Here is a 23,043-nt window from a genome sequence, read left to right on the forward strand (position 1 = left end):
ACAGAGATTTGGGGTGAGCTCCCAGCCCTTCTATACTCACCGAGGTGACCTGGAGCAGATGCTGCCACCTCCTACAGCAGCTCCTGGCACCTGAGAGGATGAGCACTGCTGCACATGCCCCACACAAAACTCGATGGCAGACGGAGCCCTTCCTCCCTCCAGAGCACACCGAGAGCTCATCAGGCTCCAGCCAGCCTCTTACCTCCGGGGCTTTTATCAATAACTGCTGCGATAAGCAGGAGCCACGATATCAGTGGAGCTCGCCAGCCTGGACAGTCCCAACCTGGAGACGCCCTTTCCTCTTCCAGCAAAGGGGAAGCGTCTCTTTCCCAGGGATTTCTCAGTACGAACCACCCCTGACCCTGCCGCGGCGGCTGGCGAGTGATGCCCCGGGGACTTGGCTGCGACCGCAGCCAGCTGCTGGTTCACACAGCCCCAGCACCAACATCAATGGGAAAAGGGGGGATTATTTTTGTTGTCCTGCCCCATGTGTTTGTTCAAAAGAACAAAACCCGCATCCAAAGAAGGGAAATGGCAGCCCAGCACGGCAATGCGACGACGTGCCAGGATGCGGCCGGCCCTCCAGCCACGCACAAAATGCACACAGGAGCAGCTGGGGTGGCCAGTAGATGCTCCGGTGACTCGGTCTGGAAGTCACAGCTTGGCAAAGTGCTGAGCTCACCCCTTCCTGCCTGAAGTTAGCAGCAGAGATGAGGGCTGCAGTATTTTCCTTTTTTTTCTCCTTTTCCTTCCTGAAGGTGCGGTGGAAATCCCATCCACCTCAGGCTGTCCCGGACAGGCTGAAATAGGCTTGTGCATTTAGTTGCCCACGCTCATCACCGGTGAAAAAATCACCGTTGCTCTTTCTCATCACATGGAGAAAGAGTTAAAAAAAAAAAAGGAAGAAAAAGATTCACGGAAAGGGGAAGTGACCCAAAGTCACGAGCAGGAGGGAATAGTGCCCAAGCCAAACCTGGATGCATGTTCATCATTAAAGAGACAGATTTCAGCCAAAACCTTGCTGTATAAACTCTGTTATCTAAACTTAGTCCCGAGCCACAGGCAGACCCTATTTTGCCCATCAGAGATCAGCTAAACATCTCACAAGGGAATCCCCTGCTCCCCTCAAAGCCCACCCATGGGAGCATCACTGGGAGGGAGCAGGACCTAGCAATCACCCCAGACTCCAGCAGGATCTGCCCTGCAGGGATTTCTACACCACAGCCAGTGTATGGCTGCAAGGGGAAAACCCTGGTGTGGGTGTGAACCCTGGCATGGGTGTGAGTGCGAACCCTGGCGTGAGTTGTTCTCCAGAAATTAAATTTAACACAAAGAAAAAAACGTATCCTGGGATTTACAACCCAAAGAAGCAAGGAAAGGTGCCGGGCTAAAAACAGATTTCTTCTCTACCTCATTCCAAAGCTTTCACTGATCAGAGAGATGGATGTGCAGGGAAGGATGTGAGCAGTGTAGGGAGGCAGCGGCACGGAGGTCAGGACTGGGGCTTTAAATACCAGCTTGGAGCAAACAGGCTCTGCAAAGTCACCAATACCTCAGTTTCCCCTCAGGCAGGAGCCCAGCACCCAGTCCTGCTTTCTGGGAAGAAAGGCAAAGCCTTTCAGGAACCGACCCAGATGCATCCTGAGTCTAACTGGTGCAAAAAAGGCATCAGCAGCGAACCAGATTTTCCCGGTGTCCACCTTTATGCATCCAACTCAGCTAGTGTTCCACCATCCCTGGCTGAATGTTTGGGGCAGGTCCATGCAAAGAGATGGAAAATGGGAGATCTTCCAAGGTTTAGATGTGGCACAGAGTTCAGCTGAGCCCAACGTTCAGGACTGTTGCATTCCTGGAAATCAGGCAGCGGTTCGCTGGGGCTTGGGGTGGGACAGGAAACCCATCCAAGTCCAAATTGCCACTCGCACTGCCCATTTTGGGAAATCCGAAGGGCGAGCTGCCATTCAACAAGCTTAGACAGCAGCTTCCTACGACATGACCATACACATCCCACTGCCGGTCTGTGCTGGCAGGGCCTGGACTGGTGCTGCAGCAGCAACCTGCAGGTCTCTGCCCTTGGTTCCCACGTGCAAAATCAAAGCTTTCCCCAGAGAAGCCTTGGCAAAGGCTGCAACCGCACCTCACTGCGCTGCAGTCCCATCATGGGGTGGTGCCAGCACCCTGGGGGCTCACACATGAAGCATCTGCAAACCCTCAAATCAAACCTTGTCCTGCTGCCGGGAGCGGATGGGGAGTGAAGCAGGCGGCCGTGGAGCTGGAGGCTTTCCCTGCTGTCACCCCATGTCCCCATCAAGGATGGTCAGAGGAGGATGAGCAGAGCTGCCGGGTGGAAAGAAGTTGCCATTTCCCATGGGACATCCACGCCATGGTGTGCTCAGTGCTAACCCCATCCTCGTGCCCAAAATAGCCTCAGCTTTGCAGAGGGCTGGCTTCAGACCCAGCGGAGTGGCCGCAAAATGCTGTCCATGGCTGCAGATGCTGCTGGCTTCAGTCTTGCCCCTGTTTTTACCGGCCGCAGCAGAAGCGAAACTCAGTGGGGTTTAGTAAGAACCGAACAAGCGCAGGGTTAAGCTCTGCAAGGGCAAGGCAAAGCCGCTGTCGGGGACATAACAGGCAGAGACACATGAAAAACTGATTTCCTAGATTGCTGGCAGGTCCGGAGACGAAAGGAAATGAACTGGATTGGGAGAATGTAAGTTCAGGGTCAAATTGAGCCACTAATTTCAGGTTTGAGGGCTGTTTTGGTTTTTTACTTTAGCTTTTTTTTTTTCCTTTTTTTATCATTTGAAAACCACAGAGGAACATGGCAAAGCAAAGGCTTTGTTGTAAATTAAAAACAACTCTGCGAGGTCTGTTTAGAAATTGGCAAAACAAAAGGGGAAAGCAGGCAGAGCGGCGGGAGTGCGGGCTTCCTCCCCCCAGTTCTGCAGACACAAGGCAAGGTCACCCACAAAAACCTCCAGTTTTGACCCCAAATAAGCTTTAGTCAGAAACATAGCAGGAAGGATCAGTCAGATGCACTGCCTGCCGCCAGGGTGATGGGCACCAGGGACAGTCCTGTGCTCCCTGCCTCAGTTTCCGCAATTTCATCTCCCTCCCTGGGCTGCCTTTATATTAAGGGCTGCAAAAGCAAAGGCTTCAAGGGGAAATGTGCTTTGCAAGTTTCCCTGGGAAGCATTAGTGATCATGGAGGGTGAGCAGAGAGGAAGGCTCCGACACTGGCATCTCCCGTGGCCCTGATGCCAAGTGCATCCTCTCTGGATCCAGCCCGAGACAGTTACACACTTGCAGAAGCATCTGACTGGAAACCACAGGCGGCTGCTTCAGCAGCTCGCTCCAGCCCTCGCCGGCAGTCGGGGAGCACAACGAGGGGTCCAACGCCACGGGGAATTCACGGGGAGACTCCGGCTCCCACTGCTTTGGCAAGAGGCTGTGGAGGGAGAGAGTGGATCCACGTGGCTCCAGGCACCATAAAGCAAAGAGGAGGCTAAATACTACCAGTCCTGTACATCCTCCTCAGTATTCCCCGGGGGGGATCTTGCCTTTGGCCACCCAGATGACTACTTCTGCTTCCCTGCTTTAGGGGATTCCCTTCTCCCCACCAGCAGCATAAAAGTCCCATCCTTCCCTGTTCCCAGCAGAGATGCAGGACATGTATCAGCTCAGCCGCCGTCTGCCAGAGTCCTGAAACAGCCAGCCAGCCTGCAGATGGACAGTCTGACCAGAAACCAGCTGGCCCCAGGGATCGGTTGGCTTTCCACTGCTCTAGGAAGCGTTACTGTCTGGCTATGGACTCGACAGTCCTGACTTTGGCCTTCCCTTTGAGCCCTAGAGAAGTCCTGTTGCAAAGTTTGATCTTCAACCTGTCCTAGAGCGTCTTTGCAGCTGGGCCTTCTTTGTGGCGGACTCAAAAGCGTATCAGAAGCACCCCAAAGGCCAAAGTTGCCTTTCCCAAGCATCCCTTGTACTGCAGCCACCTCAGCCCCAATCTAGCCAGGGGCTGTGGGCATACGGGGCTCCTAGAGCGAAAAACACATCCCCACTTTTCCAGCCTTTGCAATAGCCACGTCTGGTTTTAACGATCCAAGGAAGGGGGACTGCAGAAGGATGATGCTCAGCAGTATGGTCCTGGGGTGCTGGCCCCACTCCCTCTGTGTTTCCTGCTGGAGCCAAGCCCCAGCTGGGCTGTCCGTGAGAAACGGGGTTATTGGCTGCTGATCCCAAATATAACACAAACGATGGAAAATTCCAGGAAACGAGCCAAGACAAGATGCCGGGAGGGGGATCAAGGCTCAGCAGGCGGGCTGGGGGAGCTGCAGAGAAGTCCTGAGCTGTCGGCAGCATCTCCCCTCTGCCAAACCCTCCTTGTGCAAACCCCCCCGGTGCCACAGAGACCCACAAGAGGTGCGAGCATCCTCCGAGGCAGCCTCTGAGCACCCGTCTCTGGAGCAGCAGCAGGACTCAGTCCCCTGTGCCCCAGCCGGGGACAGCTGCCAGCGGGAAGCCCACGCTGGTGCTTCCCCTCCACCTTGCCTGGTGCTCGGAAATCCCCAGCTCGTGCAAAACAGACCCAGCACAGCTTCTAGGAACAGGACCACGCACACCTTGGCTTGCCCCCCGGCTGTCCCCACTGTCCCCTCACTCTGTCCTGCTCCTTGCCCTGCCTCTCTGCCACGCCACCAGCAAATCAGGAGCTTCCTGGGGACCACAGCCTCGCCCAAGGCAGAGAAAAATTTTTTCCCAAGTCACCCAAGACGTCTCCAAGAAGAGCAAAGCCCTCTCTCTCCAGGCTAGAGGCAGCATCAGACATTTTGGGGGTGACACCTGGTGGGTCCAGGGACTTTTTGAAGGTACCTCATTCCTGGGGGCTGGGATCTTGCTGCTGCCACCAGTGACTTGCTGGGAGCCCTGCAAAGAGGTGTCCACGGCGCCCGACTGCTCTGGTTCAGTCCCAAGGGTGATTACTCCACCGTCAGAGCCGTAATCCCAAACACTGGGAGCTCCAGATCTGTGAGCTCATGGAAGAAGACGAGAGGCGATAAGCCAGCTGTTGAAAACCCATCTCCATCTCTCGCTCTCACCCAGTTCCCCCCGCCCACAACTTTCCGCCCTCCCTTCGACACCGCCAAAGCCGCTGTCGGGACTGTCTCACCAGGGAAATGACTGTCTGCCCACACGTGTCCCCCCCTTCCCCTGTGCACCGCCACACATCCGCACTAGTCCCCTGCCCCACTGGCAGCAGCTCCTGGACCCTCCCGCATCCCTGAAACAGGCTCCCTCGGTATTTACACAGTGGCAGCTGAGCCGAGACATGACGAAGGAAGGGGAAGAGCCTTCTGCAGGCATCCGTGCCCCGGCTGGGTGAGGGATTGCTCCTTCCCAGGCTAACCTCGATCACATCTTGCCCCCTGGGCTTAAAAGCACCCCGGGAGCATCGCTGGGGATGCAGGGGGTGCAGCACTGGCTTTTCCCACCCCCAGCACTCACCTCAGCCCCCAGCACACCCAGCTTCCAGCCCCAAATCCCTCCGCTGCGCTTTCTGCTCTTACTGGGGAAAAAATAAAAACTTAAGAAGAAAGAAAGTCCAAGCCAGGCTCCCTGTCGGGACCATCAGCGGTTTGGGGATCGCAGCGGCAGGGACGGCAGTCACGCTCCGACGCTCGCCGGGGTTTCGTTACAGAAACCGGAGGCTGAGGGTTTTTCTCCAGCTGGTGATGTCACATCCTGACCCCACCAGCAGCTCCAGCTGTCCCTGGAAAACCCACTGGGAAGCCAGCCTCCACTGTGGGCACACAGGCTCCCGGGTGGGCACACAAACCCACGCCCACACACCATTCCTAGATGCTGAGAACCTTTTTGGCACGCAGTCCTGTGCCGCTGGCTGGCTCCGGGCTTTCAGGGGACAGCAGCGTGCTGGAGGGAAAGGAGATGAAATCCCACAGTATTTCCCCCACTCATCCATCTATTGCACAGTCTCTCTCCCTTCTTCCTTCCCCCCCCCTGCACGCACACAAAAATCAGGCAGAGGTTTCAGTGCCATGCCAAGCTGGATGCCATCCAAGACAGAAAAGCCGGAGAAAGGGGAAAGAAAAACCCAGAAAAACTTTCACTGCACAGAGCAGACTTACCGTCTGTCGGTGCCGGAGGTGGGGTGAGTTCCGAAGCACGTCGCGGTATTTAAACACCGCTCGGCGAAAGCGAGCCTGCGCCAGCACGCTCAGCGCCGGGAGGCGCAGCCAGCCGTGTGGGATGGCTTGGCACGGGCTGGGACTCTGCTGCGGGGTCAGGCTCCTGGGTGGGGATGTAAAGCTGGTGCTGCACCCCACGTGCGGTGCTTACAGGTGTCGCGGCGGGGTGGGGGGCAGCAGCACGGCCCTGGTGCTCCGGTCACATGTCTTTCCCAGGGGAGCAGCCCAGCTCGGCTGCAGCAAGATGAGACACAAGCCTTGCTGGAAACGTCTGCAGATTGTTTAGCACCGGGCCAGTTCTAGTGAGGGAAACGTTTCTAGGCTTTGCCTTAAATGTGTGTTAAACTCAGGTTCAGCCAAGCGTTTGCAGGTGGTGGGGCGAGGTGGGGGTAAAGAGCAGCAGGAGTGTGAGAAAGGAAACCACAAACCCAGCAGCCTGAGACAATGGGAGGACCTGGCTGCTGGGGAGGTCTGAGCGAAGCAGGAAGGTTTAAGATGAGGGTTTGCCTCCCTGAACCCCACCTGGCTTACCCTGCTGCCACAGCCGTGGATTTACCTTCTGACACCGAGCAGACCATGCACCCAGTAGGACATGTCTCTGCAGGGTCTCGGCTCCTTCTCCCGTAACGGGGCTTCTCAGCTACAGGTGGTGCCAGGGTTTGCCCTCGAGGCACAACGTTCAGAGATAGTCTTTAGAAATAAAGTTACCTCCCCAGTGATAGCAAACGTCCTGGATTATCCAGCAGCCCCTCGGAGCAGGCAGCCACGAGGGAGCTGAGCCTGGGCCCTGCAAGGCATTTGCTCTCCTTTCCTCCCTCTCCCTGTGCTGGTGCAGGGCCCGGCACGGCGCTGGTTTTGTGCAGGTGCAACAGAAACTATTTGTCATCTGCAGCAGCATCTTACCAGGTGCAAAGAAGACATCGGAGGCACTGAAGCATCCAGCAGCAGCCGCTAACAGATCAGTTTTGGATGGAGCCAGAGGGGATCGGGGCTCTGGCAGGGCTGAACGTCTGCTGACGGGGTCTTGCATATTCCAACAGCCCCTTGCTTTCCTACCTGTCCCCATTTGGGATGTGGCTGAAGAGCAGATCATGGGCCAGGTGATGGGAGAAGGATGCACTGAGGGCACACAGGATTCACCCATGCTTGGCACCCATCGCAACGTGAGATAGCTGAGATGCCTCACATCTGCAGCACATTTCTGCAGAAGAGGTAAAACCTGGAGGCAAAGCGCTCTACATGCTCGGCTCCTGGGGTAGGAGGGAAGCATGAGCTGACGAATTTGTCTGTCCAGCTGCTTCCCATCACAAACATCAGCTAATTCAGTCCAACAGCTGTAACCCCGAAAGCTGGGCTCTGTGTGTGCATCTTCCCCACGACCTCCGAGCTGGTTTACAGAGGCTGAGCCTTTTCCACATCAGCCTGGCCCCGCTCCTGAGTGAATCTCTTGCAATCATTGCAGATAGTCTCAGGCCAAAGTAACACCCCTAAATCCAGGATCCAGCCCAAGGAGAACAGCAGGCTCCTCCAGGCCACCAGTGAAGGGAACAATTAAATAAACGGGACATACATGTCTTTGCACCTGATGATCCATGGAGGACCATCAAGGACCACCCATAGATAGTGAAGGAGCTGGATGATTCTCACTGTGAGGTTCTGGCGGCAGCAGCTCTGGGGAGTCTTTTTTCAGCACCTGGGGAAGCGTTCTTGATGCTGGATGCTCCCTGCTTGCATGTCACAGCTAGCCTGAGTCCCAGGGAGAAGGCTGAGCAACTCTGCTGTCCTCCACCCCAGGGACTCAGCAGGCACCAGCACCCACACTCGTCCCCAAGGGATGCAGGAAACCACAAAACGACCTTGGACCTCGTGAGCGGGAGGCAGAGGTCTGCAGAGCAGATGTAACTCCTGACAGCTAATGCCAAGCCAGAAGGAAACTTTCAACTGAAAACCCAGAAAAAAATGGGCACAAATCCAAAACTGAGGGGGCTTGGCTGTATAGCAAAGGTCCTGGAGGGAACTCGCAGCCAGGATTTACATCTAGGCAAGATGAAGCCAAAATACTTCGAGGCGAGATAGGGTCCTCCCACCCTCAGTGGTCTGGAGCCAAAGGAGAGGGGCCAGGAAAACAGCATGAGGGCTGGAGTTCCATCAGCTGCAGCCCTGCAAGTCCACAGGGGTGAGCAGCATCTCCTGGTCAGCGAGTTACCTCCTCACACAAGGCTTTGGGTTTTGGAAACCTCACAGAGCAGAGAGCTCCTGGTCCTGGAGCTGCCTGGGGTCCCAGCTGTGCAGAGGGAAGGGAAGTTACTTGGGAGAGAGGAAAAGGTCCGAGGGGCAGGTTTGGGGCAGGAGGGATGTGTTATTGTGAAGAGGGCATTTGTCTGCTCAGGAGGAAGGAAGAGGAGGCCCCGCTCCTGAAGGCAGGTGCATGGCTGAATTTATCCAGGGGGAAGGAAGCAGGGAAGGAAGCGAGCCCAGAGCGCTGGATGGCTCTGCTGGATCTCACGGATGGTCATGGAAAGAGGCCCAACAGCAATGTGGCTTCACACAGCTCAGCAGGACACAGCTGTGTGTATATCCTTGGGGTGCAGTGAGCCCCCAAAGAGCTGTGGTGCCAGGCTGGGCTCTTCCCAGCCACGCGATGCCCTGCCCGGTGTGCACTCTGGTGGCACTGCGCCTCGGCAATCAGCACCCCATCAGCACAGCACCCCATCGGACAGGGAGATGCTCCTTCTCAAGCTCTGCGTGCCTGTGCACACCACAAGACACAGCAAAAGGGAGCACTGGGTTTGTTCTGGTTATTCCCAGAGAGGAAAAGGACGTGCCCAGAAAAGTCTGTCTTGGCTATGCAGCATCAGGAACAGCCAGTTCTCCCTCTCTGCTCCACTGAGTCCTGCACAGACTCACAGCTCTGGGGGACTGAGTCTTGCTGCTTCTTAAAGCACACAATAAAAACCAAGTGCAGATAAAAAGACCAGAGTCAGCAATTTAAGTAATGGTAAGATCATCATCCTTCAATCTGCACTTCCTCGCTTGCTGCGACAGCCACTTTCGCAAGCAAGGGCGTCTCCCCAGGGAGCAGGATGGGCTCCGGGGTTTCCTGCTGATGTGGGGGTACATCTTCCCAGGGGCGACAGGGCTGGGGAGCAAAACAGGTTTTGAGACACTGCTGAGAGCCTCTGGCTGCAAAACTTGCTCCACCGCTCCTAGCAGGAACCGCTGCCACATCCCTGGCGCTGGGTTCTCCTCCAGCCGGAGGCAGACAGCATGCAGCACTGAGGGAAGGAGGTGGCTCCTGCAGCACCTGGTCCAGCTGTGGAGACCCTGGCCCACAGACAGCTGGAAATCAGCAAAGCGACCTGCAGAACTACAGCAGGATGTTTGCCCTCCCCAAGGCAGCTCATCTTGGATCTAGGACACCAGGCTAGGGGAACCCTTGGTCTAACTCAGTCCAGCCCACCACGTTCTCAACCATGTAGGAGCACCCTGGGCATCTGAATGTTTTTTAGCACAAAACTCACTCCGAGTTCACAAAGCTGAGCAGACAGGCTCCAAGCTGCGTGTGTGCTGGCAGCTCAGAATAAGGAGACAAACCTTCCCTCTAGTGGCTGTACGCACAGGAGTCTCCCAGTTACTTTCTTTCCCCAAACCAAGACTAACAGCGTTGTTTTCACCAGCTCTTAGGCTCAACACAGATCCTAAGTGCATCAAAAATGTCTTACAAACATGCCGAGCAGCACAGTTCATGCAGAAGTGCACCCCGGGCACCAGAGAAGCCACACAGCCTGGCCTATTTCTGCAGCAAGGATCGCTTTGGGGCCAATTCTTCAGCTGAGTTACTCCCCCTTACAGCAAGGATTTAGTGGGATGGAGGATCAGGCCTAGAGTTTCTCTAGGACCTTTTTATTACAGGTTTTTATCCCAGTTTCAGCCTCATCACCACCACAGCAGCAGTCAGCCCAGATCCTAGACTGTGCTGCTCAAATCCCGACTGTGGCACAAGCCCACACATTACACATTAGCACGCACGTTTCCAAAAGGACTGAGAGTTTCCACTTTTCCATTTGCAAATTAGGGAATTTATTCACACCGTGTCAAACTTGTACTGTACAACTGGGCCATCGAATACTAAACCAACTCTGTTGTCCACGACCAAGATGCTCTCATGGTGCAGCATGTTGGACTACAGGGCCATCTGTTGTTATAATCTGTATTCCAACATGACGTTATCATCTGTAGGAATACAGATTATAATCTGTATACAGATCATACACGAATACAGTAGGAAATAGCCGTCTGAAGCTTCCCCACTTACAACAGCTTTCAGTGACACAGTCCATCGGACTGACTTCCTGGAGAAAACACAGCGGTAACGTTTTCCAGGACTGCAGCAAATCCCATCCCCAGCAGCAGATCCGGGAATACCTCCCAGGAGGGCATGCAACTTTCGGCTTTGTAAACCCTCCACTATCTCCCTGCCATTGCACACACACAAGTCTAGCCAGCTCTTTGCTCCTCTGCTCCTCAGGGAGATGCAATACAGCACCACATCACTGATGCCAAGTCAGCAATTTCTGTGCCAAGCAGTCTCACCCAGACACAAGGGTTAACTTGTTACAGTGTGCACTTCAAGGCACACGAATACACCTGCAGAAAAAAAAGCCCTTGCTCCCTTCATCATTCCATTCCACCTCTGCCAGAGCTAGAAAATGCAGTCTCTAGCGAAACAGCTGCAGGTGGTATGATCAACTTGGCCTTTCCAGTTTGGGTCTTATTTAAAAACCGTTCCAACGCATGCAATGCAAGAAATGTTTCCTTTGCTTGACTTTGCCATATCTGTCTGTCTGAAACCCTTGGAGAAGTTCTTAGCTTGGGCTTAATCACATGATGGGTTGAAAAAAAACCAAACCTCACTCAAAATTACAGGCAGTGACTGCTACAGCCTTTACTAGAGACTTCAGTCTTTTAAGCTCAGAAAGAGGCTCAAGTGTAGCCTTGAATTTCGCTCCTGTTGCCCGTTACTCATCCAGGGATGTTACATTATAGCTACATTAAAAATGAATACAGCAACTTTGACTTCTTCAAAGCAGGAAATGAATAATGAATCAAAACTGCCCTTATTTCAGCTAAAGGAAAATGATAAATGGAGCATGAATGCTGTAAAAGTATAAAGGCTCTTTAATGAAGGTGATTTGCTGTTCAGATTATAACAGCCCTGTCCACATCTCCTCTGATCATTACCCTGCTGTGCACACTGACAGACCCAACGCAATCAGAAACGAAAAGGTGACGATACCAGGGAGCCAGACCATCTCCCTGCAGCAAAGCTCCAGATGTGCCTCTTCTAAAACCATCTTATAATTCCCTGAATGGAGAAGAGTTCACACCCAACATATACAAGTCACTGCTAAAATAGACCCCAACAACAAAACCTTACCATCTACCATTAGTGCTTAGCTGAACACTCTTCCTGTCCAAAGAACGGGCCAAGAAAGCGTGGAGTGACAGTATCATAGCAACAGGGTCCTACAACTACACTAGCGAACAGACTGCGAGAGCACTTTATAACTAATCAAATCTCCATATCAGGTCATGGTTAAGGGTAGCGCAGAATATCTGTCACCAGCCCTGCCCCCAAAATTTGTCTTCTTCTAACAGAGAGAAGTTGCATAATCTTCTTGCCTCCACTGCTTTGGCAAAGGAGGAAAAGCTTACCAGCTTCACCAGGCTGACAGGAAGAAGCAATGTGGCCTGGACATAACGGATAATTAGTGCTAAGGGCAAGTTAGTGCCAGGGATTTGATGTGGATAAGGGAAATATTTCAGCGTTGCTCCTGCAAAGTTCCTGGCTGTCTTCCGTTTACTTGTCTACCTGTGCAGCCGCCGTGGTACACTCATAATCCATGCACCGGTCGCACATCACTTCGCAGTGCTGCAGAATGCCCTTGTCCACAGACACACTGGCTGCCTCTGCTGGGAATGAAAATAAGAGAAGCTCAAAGCACGAATGCTTTGGGATTCTTTTGTTAAAGGCAGGTTTAAAATAACAAACCAGCTGTATTCTGTAAAAGCCAGATTCTTACCAACATTGCTGTGTTAAAGCTGCTGTGCATATTCACACTAGTGCATTTACTAGTGCATTTTTTCAGGAGTTGTCACTCAGCAACTGAGAAACTAGTTGGTGGCTGTCTGTTACTATGCCATTTCATCTTGCTTTTATTAGAGATAGCAGCTTTTCTGAAATGGGAACAAGAGCAATTTTCTGTCCCTTCAAATACCATTTGAGAGTTGGTTGACTAGATGCCAATTTGAGAAAAGTTAATTCTATAAATCATGCAATAATTCCTCTACACTATTCAAAAATATAAAAAACTCATGTTTATAACATTCTACTCCTCAAGAAAAACATCTCTAAGACAAAAATCCAGCAACAGGATAAAATTAATATATCAATTAAGAAACACAAAATTCCCATAATAAATCTAGTCACACTCTTTTAATCCTGAGAAAAACACAGGCCACAGTATACATCTGTGCAAGGAACCTCACGCACAAAGTAACAAAGAGGAGTCTGTTTTAGACCATCGGTCCTACTCTCTTTTCTTGATGGACAAGCATACATAAATTCCAGAGAGATTAAAAAGCACTGGACCATACAATTATAGTGGCGGAGGGCATTTAAAATGCATTTACTAAGAAGCATTGATAGTTCTCTCTCTCTCTCCTGATGTCAATATAGCCCATTACACAGCTCTCCTTCTGCCATTTTATTTCAGATGTCAAAAATACAGCATGCAGCAGTAAGTTACAGGACAGGGAAGTGGCTCGTTCTGATGAAGTTACACTGAAGTACAGGGCTTCATTTTGGCAATTACTTATTGTCGTTCAAATGGCCCAAGTCCTCATCTTGCATCGGTGCCAGACAGGCTGAACTATCACACTCCCAAGGTGTCTCTAGATCCTTTCTGTAGCCAAACTAAATTCATAAAACAAAGGAAACAGGACTGTCCCAGCTGGGAAACGCCCTGCCTGCTGCTGGCTCACTTCACCCACAGGTCAGGCTCTACGACTTGTCAGAAACCTGACCAGGTCTCAGTTCTCTTCCAAGCCCGCTTTGCTCAAGCTCTGCTATAACTGACATATATTTAAATTCACTAGATCTGTGGTTGAAGGTCTCCACTAATTCGTAGGTCTGGGAACGATCCGTTGCATAGAAAAGCTGCACCTGATTTGCCAAGCACTGTGCTTCATGGACCACCTGCAAGTTAAAACAAAGAATCTGTTACCATCTGGTTTTGTAGTATCTGAGTATCCTGTTGAGAAAGACTCTTCAGCAGCTGAAAGGCTGCAGTCCTACTCACTGACTCAACTCCTTAGTTTTGCAAATCTCTTAACAAACTACCTCCCTCCTGCTCCTGACCTACTTGCACACCTCAGCGCTGTGCATACAAACTACTCTCCTGCTGAGCGTACATCTGAGGTCAAAAGATGTCTTTAATGATCCCTGCCCACTCCAAGGCACTGGAGATGCACCAAAGTCTCATCTTTCCCTTCTTACGGTTGACCTATTTGCAAAAATTGACTGCCTACTCTGAGATACAACAGGGCAAATGCATTATCAATGACTGCGCTGCGCATAGTTTCAGAACTGGAGTAAGTAGGTCGGTCAGAGGTGGGATGCTTTAGTTATCTTGTTCCACCAGAGTAATCCCTAGTGCTATTAGTCCTAGCACCTTACTATTGCAGATATGCAAATAACAGCACACCCACACTGAGGGAAAAGAGTAAAGGTACTCAGAAACCTAACACAAAGCTCTGGAGGTCTCCTGATTCGATGAGCAGTATTAAGCTTTATTGCTCTTCATTGTTCTAACTTGTTGGCAGGTAGCAACAGCTTTCATTTAAATTTGCTTCCATTAATTAGAAAACCAGAAGCATTTCTATTTTTTTACAACAGTAAACTATAATACTTCTAAGACTGAAGAAAGCCAGTGAATAGATTTCTCTTACCAAGAACTTTGAGTCCATTTCTGCTGTCATTAGTACTATCCCTTTTTCCTTCTGCAGCTCAGGATAATGGTACAAAACCAACTGGCTAGGAGCAGTTTCACCTTGCGTCTGAAGGAGATAAATATGTCCCATAAGTATCCCATAAAGAACTTCAGCTCTACTGCAGATTTGGAGGCTTGATTACAAAACTTTTGAGTACTAACTGCTATGGAAGCAGTCATTTTTCAGGGCTTAAGGGCCAGTTCTTAATTAAAAGTTCATTATTCCTGGTATTTACAGAAAACAAGGGATTTGCAGAGTTAGGTAGAGTTTTTTCTTGACTAAAGACCATTTTGCATTTAAAAGAACACACAATTTCCAGAAAGACATTTAATCTCATAGCATCTAATGGTATTTTAAGTAGCTTGCACAAATAGTTCTGAAAAGTTTGGCTCTTGCTTCTGTTTTCAGACTGTTTAACTTATACCTCTTTGTCCTTTAGATTGGAGACACTTAATACCCATAAATTTACTAAGTACTCATAATTAATGGCAGTTTTTCCCTGACAATTATTTTCAAGTTAAGCTAGACAACCTGTTCATTAAACTATTTGCCAAATATTACACATTGTAATAGGCTGATATTACGTATTTCTGGATTCTAAGCCATTTTTGGGCTTTTTATTTCAACCACTCACCTGAATGTTTATTAGTGAAGTGAAGTGCAATTCTGTTCCTGACCACTGCCCTACAAAGAACTCATAGCCTTCTTTTCTTGGCAAAGCATACAGAAACTGCAGAGAAATGATAAAAAAAAAAAAAACAGTTCTCCCTCTCATACAACAAAATGATGCCCGTGTCACACTCGCCTCCAGCATAAATGCTTTAGCAAGAGAATCACAACAGGAAAAAGGGTTTCCTTGCCCCACCAGGGGTGACAGGACAGCAGGAACCAGACTTCAAAGCAGGTAAGAAATCAGCATTACCGTATTAGTATTATTTCAGGAGCAAATATGTCAGAACATAATTTTTATCAGTATCATACTAGACAGACAAAGGAGAAGACAGTGGAGAACACTCAGACTCTGACCTTTTTGTTCACTTCTAGAAAATTAACAACAGAAATGGTCAAATATAAGAGAAGGAGCATTCAGAGTATCTAATCCTGTAATTTCACCAACTGTTCCAGAACAGGCAGCAAGCATTTTCTCTCCAGAGATTTACAGTCTATCTGGCTCCATAGGTCAGCGACTTGCTCGTTTTCCCACACCAAGAGAAAGGACAACATGGGAACAGAAAAACATGCAGGATACCTGACTAAATGCCAATGCACTGTACAGAAATGCACTTAAAGCTATAAATAATTTTCCAAGCTCCAAGTAGCTCGGGAAGCCAGATTATTTGATCTTGCTCTTGGCAAGTGAAACATACAGAACCAATCCATCAATCCAGTAAAGTCTCCCATTCAGATCTACAAAAGCACTCCTCTCAACACAGCAAAGTCTAGCTACTGTTTTCATAGAAGAACCAAGCATTTCATTTCTGTCTCAGCACAGTGAAGTTTGCACGAAGTCCATGCTTCAGTGCACAAATTACTGTAAAAACGCATTACTTTCAACAGAAAACAATACTAATCCAGCAGCACGTGGTACACAACTGCAGAAAGATATCCTTCAGCTTGTTAGCTGTTCTGCTCTTCTGTAGTTTAACTTCTTCAAAGCAACAACATGCTCATTCACACAGGAATCTTCTAATTGAAGCTTATGAGGTATTGACCAACCCACATGACAAACACTGAATCCAAATCTTGGGAATCCACTCATTTCTGAAATAACTATGTTACATGTTCTCAGTATTTCGCTCTGCCATGCTGGCATCCACCTAAGACACAACCCACAGAGTATTTACTCCGTATCTGTAATAAAGGGTTTGACTACACCCAATTGCCCCCTTCCTTCCCATCCCAGCTGTTGAATTACAATGTTCTGCAACAGAACTTACAGGACTCAATTTTGCAGTGCGTGCTGTAGAGTCTTTTTTGACAGCTCACACTCCCCTAGAGACAGAGATGCATTATTCATACAACACCGTGCCTGCCCAGTTTGGCTTCCACGCAAACAGCTCATATTTGCTTACCAATATTTACTTAACACAGATCAACAGCGCGGCTGAAGCGAGCATGGCAACGCACGTTTATGATTGGGAAAGCAAGCTAATAGATGGCAAGGTTCAGCTCAGTCTGTGGACGGGATCTCAACATACTGATTTCTCACCTTTTTCCCTTTCAGATACTCCTGCTTATCTTCGCTGCCAGTAAAATAACAGAAAGAGGAGCAACTCACATCAACCACAAGACGAGAGAATTCGCTTTCTCCATATACATGCAACATAATGCAATGGTGACACAGAGCTATAACAACAGTTCCTCCAGGTTAAAGCAAGGAAAGCTATGCAGGAACGTCAGTGAAACCGGCCTGTGAGGCTTGGCTCTTCACAATACTGCACAGAAACGATTTAACCACAAGACAGCAATTAATGGAAACTGGAGACGTGCAGCTAAATCCATTCCCTGGGAGATTCTGTCCTCTCATTTCTAAACCCTACAACTCTTTTTATCTAGATATCTGATACTAGATCAAACTGTTTCATATATATGAATAGCCATTGCTTTTATCTGAACACTACTGCAAATATTTGAACACCTGGATTTTACTAATCAAGCTGATTCAATGAGTCTGAATGCAGGAGGATCAAAAGTTTATGAATTAGGCTTTAGAGAGGAGAAATGCGTTACAGCTATACATCCACGCATTGCGAGTCTCTGCCATACGTACCGATGGACATTTCTGGGCTCTCTTCCATATTAAATCAAACTTCTCTGCCTTTGGGGAAGGAGAGAGAGAAATTCAATTTTCATAACACAAACATGGATGCACAGTTATTCAGAATCACCTCATTAACTGTTACAGGGTACAAGTTCTCACTGCATGCACAGCTAACAATGAAAAACTATATTTAGTTCTTAGTTACCTAAATGTCACTGGTACCTTGTTTTAACAATGCCGTCTCTAAGACACTACAGCAGTCCTTGGATCTAAAGCTTTATTCCTTGGAGGTGTGGGGCCCGCACTTTAGGCTTACATTACGTTCTTTTTCAGTAATGGCTCCACTGCACATTGTGGTGTCAACAGTTGAGCAACATGACAAATCCTTGGCCCCAAACTGTAGATTTTACATCATAGTCATCTGTTCTTCGGTCTTAAAATGTAGCCTAGATATTTACTCAAATAACATACTTACTGCTTAGGTTTATATTAAAACCACACATATTTGGTCATCTCCAATGAAACGTGGCAATCTCATTCATGCATCCTCTGCGTTCCCCCAGATCTTTTGCCTGCCCTTCTCTCCCCAGCACCATATATTAATATCCATTCTAAGGTGTTCATGAAAGAAAACACATGCCGTTCATCAATACAAAATTCCTCTGTGTGTGCTTTTGAGCACTCAAGAATTAAGGGAGGCCTTTCTTCCAGCCAACAAAAAACTTCTGGCAAAAGGCATAGTTTCTTCCCCCGATGACACCATAAACTACTTCCTAATGTGCCTAGGATCTGGTTTGCATTAAAGCCCTAAAAGCTTCCAAAGCTCCTCTAAAACAGTGCACCAAAGAACAGTGCCAGCCCCACTAATGAACGACCTACACCATCTTAACTGGAGTCCCTGCCTTTGGCCCTCTGCTACAGTCAATGTGCAATTCAAACTATTTTCACAACATCCACATGTTGGGAAAACTGAAACACGAAGCTGCTTGACTTCAAATCCCACGTTGTCATTTTCAGAGCGTACAGCACCTCATACATTTAGAATACAGCCTCCCATCACTTCAACTGCAGCTCAAAGGGCCAAGTACAACTGCAAATCAGACCCCAGATCTAAATGAGGTTTCGAGAACTCAAGGAACACACAGTTCATGCCCAGCTGTGAAAAGACAGATTTAAGAGATCACAATCACACAGAGACTCTGAAGCAAAGAATAAAAAGAAATTCCAAAAGTGAAAAAAAACTCTTTCAGCCTAATGCAGATTAATGACAATTAACATCTGGTAAAGTTATCAGGAATAAGAAATACGATCTTATCACAGGAAGCACCATGCAACCTCAATGACAGACAGTGCTGCCAATAGTTTTAAATGTATGGAAGTCGTAAGTGATTAGCCACATGCAAGTTATTAGCCAAGGGCTCTAACACTGCCATATTAAACCTGAGTTAGCAGCCTGTGCTGCAGGGAAGAGGGGAAAGAAACAAGCATCCCTGGGAAAAAATGATGTGAAAATACAAATGTTATCTTAATAGATATTAGGGCCTTGTGAAGAGTATTGGATACTCATAATTAAAAAATGCCTGGAAATTCAAGCCGAGTGTGCAGAAAAAAAAGTACTAGCTTATTGAGATTGATCTAAGTGAACAAAAAAAGGGATACATGTTTTTGGAAACTAAAGCCTTTATTTGGGACAATAAGATCACTCAATCTGGAAAGAAAGTTTGTTCTTGAAACCTCATTTTCCTTCAATGAGTGCTTTTAAAAGAAACAGAATCACAGTTAGAAAGAAAAGTTTTGCAAATTAGCCTTTCAAGTGCAAAACCACAGAGGAACTACTTACAGGAATAACAGCATAAACTGTATCTTTTGCAGAAAAATACTGATTCCAAATCTGCAGGAAACAAAAGAGAGGAGCTACAGTTAAAATCACATATCTAGCAGTAATATTAAATGCTTTAAAAAGAATTCCATTTGTCAACTAACCTTTGTAAGCACTTTGAAAAGTCATTTTTCAATCCAGCCTAACTTTCCTATTAATGCAATACACTCCTAAGGTTCCAGAGTACTTGTATCAAATGAGAGATTTCAACTAGATAACAGAAATAGGCAGTGGGCTTAGAGGTGTCTCAAGATTTACTAGCTATCCGAAATGCTTCTTACATTTTTTCCAACAATCATACTAATAATTTCTAGAGGGTTTGAGTTGTGGGGTTTTTTTTGTTTTAACAAAGAACAAACAAAACATTTCCAATAGAAGACAAGACTTTGCATAATGCTTCTCTACGTTCACAGTGTTTTTGTTCACCACAGCAGGAGGGCAATACCAACATAAAAGCTCAGACAAAGCCCTTCATAAATGGACAAGTACCAGTAAAAGCCCAGAGCCCAGGACCCTTTCAGTTGCTCTTACCCAGTTCTACACAGCTAATGAGAATTGTCAGTAAAATGTTTAATCAATGAAACGGAAAGAGAGGAACTCAAAGGAAACTCTTGAGTTATCAAATACGCTCCCTGCTATAACTGGTCAGACCTCATCCCCTGCAGAGCACATAACCACTTCTATAATGTTCTCAAGCTATCAGGAAAGCAAATTCTGCAAATTATCAAATTCTGCCCTCTAAGGCATGCCGGAAGGCTCCTTCCTATGTGCTGCTCCTCTTAAATGATCATGTCTACATGAAGTTTCTTGGCACAGAGTCTGATTAGGAAACAAAATACCAAATCCAACTCAAGCTACATCAGAAACGTGAAACAGATGTGACTTGTGACTAGATGAAAAGGAACACGGCGCAAAGCCAAGCAGATATTAGGGAAAATAACTTGATTCACGCTGTTCTTCAAACCAACAAACAGATCCACCCACCTCCTTCGTACCCTAACAATCTTTAGTACGGATAAGGAGGCTCCTGAGCGACAGATAATGCAAGCAAAGATTGAAGACGGCAAAAGCTTTGTTTTGATTCCTGCAGAACAGAGGTAGCATAATCCACATGAGCTACTGCTAGGGTTTCCCTTTACCTGGCTTCAAACCTCACAGGAGCTTGCTGATGCCAATTCAACTGCTACACATTAAATGGCAACAGTAAGAATTACAACAGAGCCAGTTTTTGAGTGATCAAGATCTGACCAAGTGGGTACATCCTACGTAGACTTACCTATATGGAGAAGAGCTTATCTTCTACTATTGATATGCATGGGAATGTGCTTTTTATAAAGATACATCCATGGCCATGTTTTATTTTTCAGTGTAAGTAAAATTTCCATCCTCACAGGCAGATAACTATTGAGCACAGAGGTGGAGTAAACTTTAAATCCATCTATTTAAATCCATCACCTGTTTTATCTCCTCCGCTGATTTTTCTTTGACCATCTCAACATTGAGAATCGAATCAAGCGTCTGTAAGAGAAAGCATAAGGAATTTGGCATGATGACAGTTCTCTGATTCAAGTGAGAATCCAGAATGAATGGATGCAATTACAGAGAACAAAATCAAGCTAGAGGAACTTAATTCAATTTACAATGTGACTTAGTCCTCTGAATTGCCAAATAAACTAATAAATCATAAGCAGTAACACACTGCTAAGTGGATTTACACACTGAGGCAGAATAGGAGAGATTCTGTCAGGACACAGAACACACTCTGCTCCAATTCTGCATATCTCTACTGAAGCTGCAAGAGGAGCTGCAGCCTTTCCCCTTCAGCCATCTCAGACACATGCTCTGTTGGCAGGTTTACACAGAAAGTTTGCCAAAACACAAGAATGTGAAAGAATAAAACCATTCTCTTGTCCTTTTGTTGGCTGTTCTTTGGAAATATATTTACATGCTGTAAAGGCAGGCAGCTTAACTCTTCCAATTTTTTACTGTCAGCATTCAGTACAGATCCCCTAACTAGTAGGAACTTCCAGGATGTCAAGAAAGAAAGGACTGGATAATAAAAAACCTGACTGCAGGGAGTTTTAAGACTTGAATGCGATCCAAAGAGTAAAGGAGTATCTTATACTCAAGTGCAGCATAAGGAACGTTAGTTTTATCTCAAGAAGCTCATAGCTGAAGCACTGATGGTAGCAACACAAGTTAATATGCATCCTTGATTTGCCAGCAAGTCCTCTCCTAACACTTAGGTTTGTTTCCTTTACCTTATCTTTTGTGAAACCTCCCTTCGATGTCTTTGTGCCTGAGTCTTCTGCCTAAAAGATAACATTCTTCTTTAGTTTTTAGAGCTGATGCTTTAATACCATTTATTTGCCCTCCCTGCCACGCATAACATGCCTGCTGACAAGACCTCCTGAGTATGAGCTCAAATTTAAGATTCTTAGAGATTACTACAATGCATTTTATTGAAATAAAATATTGATTAGGAGAATAAGAAAATGAGTAACAATGTGAACTATGAATTTCAAGATCAGAAAGGATTAAAGCAAACTATTACGCATTTTGGATCCAATATTATTGAACAGCTTTCTTTCATTCACTACAAAATGATAAACGCAAGATCATGTCACTCCATCTGTCCAAACTAATCTGGAACTAATGAAACACTTTTTAAGACCTCAAGCGTGGAATTTACAGCCTAAAAAATAGCAAAATAATACACTGGAATACAGAACAATATTTTTAGCCACCAGGGAGTGAAATTCTGGGGCTCCTTACAAAAAGGAACACTGTATGTTTGTAGCATTATGCTGACCCTATATAAATGACATTATAGCTTTAATATACGTGAATTACAGAGAAAATTGGCCTTGCCTTTTCCTCCATGCACCTGATAAATTCTCCTTGCTTGGAATGCCCCACAGGCTGCTTTTTCACTTCATTTCTTTTTTCCATACGGGACTCAAACACATCCGGGCTGGATCTGAATTGGAAAAGGGACTATTAACAGTACTGGGGGATTAATACAACTTGACCTTTTAAAATGTTTACTGTGGTACTGATTTGTGTTCTTAACTTAAAATTTTAACTTCTCGTTAGCAACAATCTCTCATCGAGCTGATCATGGCGGGAGACGACTCTCTCACTTACTTGGTGCCAACTATATGTGAATTTCAAGGCAGCATTTGGCCTAAACTAATTAATTTTCCCAGAAGGGCCCAAAGCTAAAAATTACTTCCCTCTTCCCAAAAAAACCCAGCTCCCCCCGCACCTCCTCTTCCCCGCCCACCCCGCAGCGCCCCCCCCCCGCCGCACCTCCGCAGCTCCTGGATCTTGTGCCGGTACTTCCCGTAGAAGGGATTCTCCTCCAGCGCCGCCTCTCCCGACCCGGGCCCCGCCAGCTCCCGGCACGGCGGGGCCAGCAGCCCCAGCGGGCGGAGAGCGGCTCGACTCCGCAGGGCCGCCGCCAGCCCCCAGGCCTGCAGCAGCGGCCCCGCCATGGCCGCGCTCCGTCCCGCTCCGCCCGCCGCGCCGCCCCGCGCCAACGCTCCGCTCCGCCCCCCGGAATGAAACGGCCGGAGACGCACGCTGGAAACGAGCTTTTATTTAGGGAAATTAAAGTGGTAAGACACGACAAAAGGCGTGCAGTGCCGCAGCTCCAAGCCCGCGGAGCAGAGAAGCGCGATGCGGCTCCGCTCCGCGCACCGGTCAGTAACTAAACCGAAAGATACACAGTGGTCCCCACGCAGGAGTCACCCAAAAACCCCACAAACACAGCTTGGAAATGAACCCCAAAATCACAGCGTAACAGCAAGTCCCAGCTACAGCGCCAGCTGCCGCTCGCAGGCCCCTCACCACCGTTTAATTTTATTTCGGGCATCACGTCCCAAAGTGGCCCGAATTTCCCTCGGGCCGGCGCCGACTGCCCCTCTGCAAACGCAGGCTCTGAGGCGAGAGCTACAGCAGAGCAGGGATCCGGACGCGCCCACGGCTTTCCTGCCCGCCACCACAGCTGCGGCCTGAATAAAGCACAGGGAAGCAGCCTGCCAGCGGCCAGCATCAGCGCTCTGGAACGCGTGCGGGACGGAGACCTGTGGCGCAGCTGGGTGGGATGGGATGCAGGATGGTACCGGCTACCCCAGGCCAAA

At 48.2% G+C, this 23,043-nt stretch overlaps 1 protein-coding gene across 1 annotated transcript; it reads right to left on the reverse strand.

Annotated features, from left to right (window-relative positions):
* Positions 1-12,958: 12,958 nt before the first annotated feature.
* On the reverse strand, positions 12,959-22,395 carry ATPAF1 (ATP synthase mitochondrial F1 complex assembly factor 1). Its single transcript, XM_086617251.1, has 9 exons — positions 22,211-22,395; positions 21,770-21,878; positions 21,160-21,210; positions 20,354-20,416; positions 18,860-18,910; positions 17,029-17,076; positions 14,893-14,988; positions 14,217-14,324; positions 12,959-13,464 (listed from the first exon to the last, which is right to left on the reverse strand). The coding sequence occupies exons 1-9, from the start codon at positions 22,393-22,395 to the stop codon at positions 13,270-13,272; spliced, it is 906 nt and encodes a 301-aa protein (XP_086473377.1). The 3' UTR covers positions 12,959-13,269.
* Between the last annotated feature and the right edge of the window lie 648 nt (positions 22,396-23,043).

This window comes from Tauraco erythrolophus, chromosome 10, assembly GCF_009769465.1.
Source record: "Tauraco erythrolophus isolate bTauEry1 chromosome 10, bTauEry1.pri, whole genome shotgun sequence".
NCBI classification, from domain to species: domain Eukaryota; kingdom Metazoa; phylum Chordata; class Aves; order Musophagiformes; family Musophagidae; genus Tauraco; species Tauraco erythrolophus.

Coding starts and splice junctions, on each gene's coding strand:
- ATPAF1 (XM_086617251.1), bottom strand. CDS start 22,395: ATGGCGGGGCCGCTGCTGCAGGCCTGGGGGCTGGCGGCGGCCCTGCGG. Junction 18,911..20,353: donor CAGCGGAGGAGATAAAACAG/GTGATGGATTTA, acceptor TGTTTCCTGCAG/ATTTGGAATCAGTATTTTTC. Junction 13,465..14,216: donor AAATGGACTCAAAGTTCTTG/GTAAGAGAAATC, acceptor TTTAACTTGCAG/GTGGTCCATGAAGCACAGTG.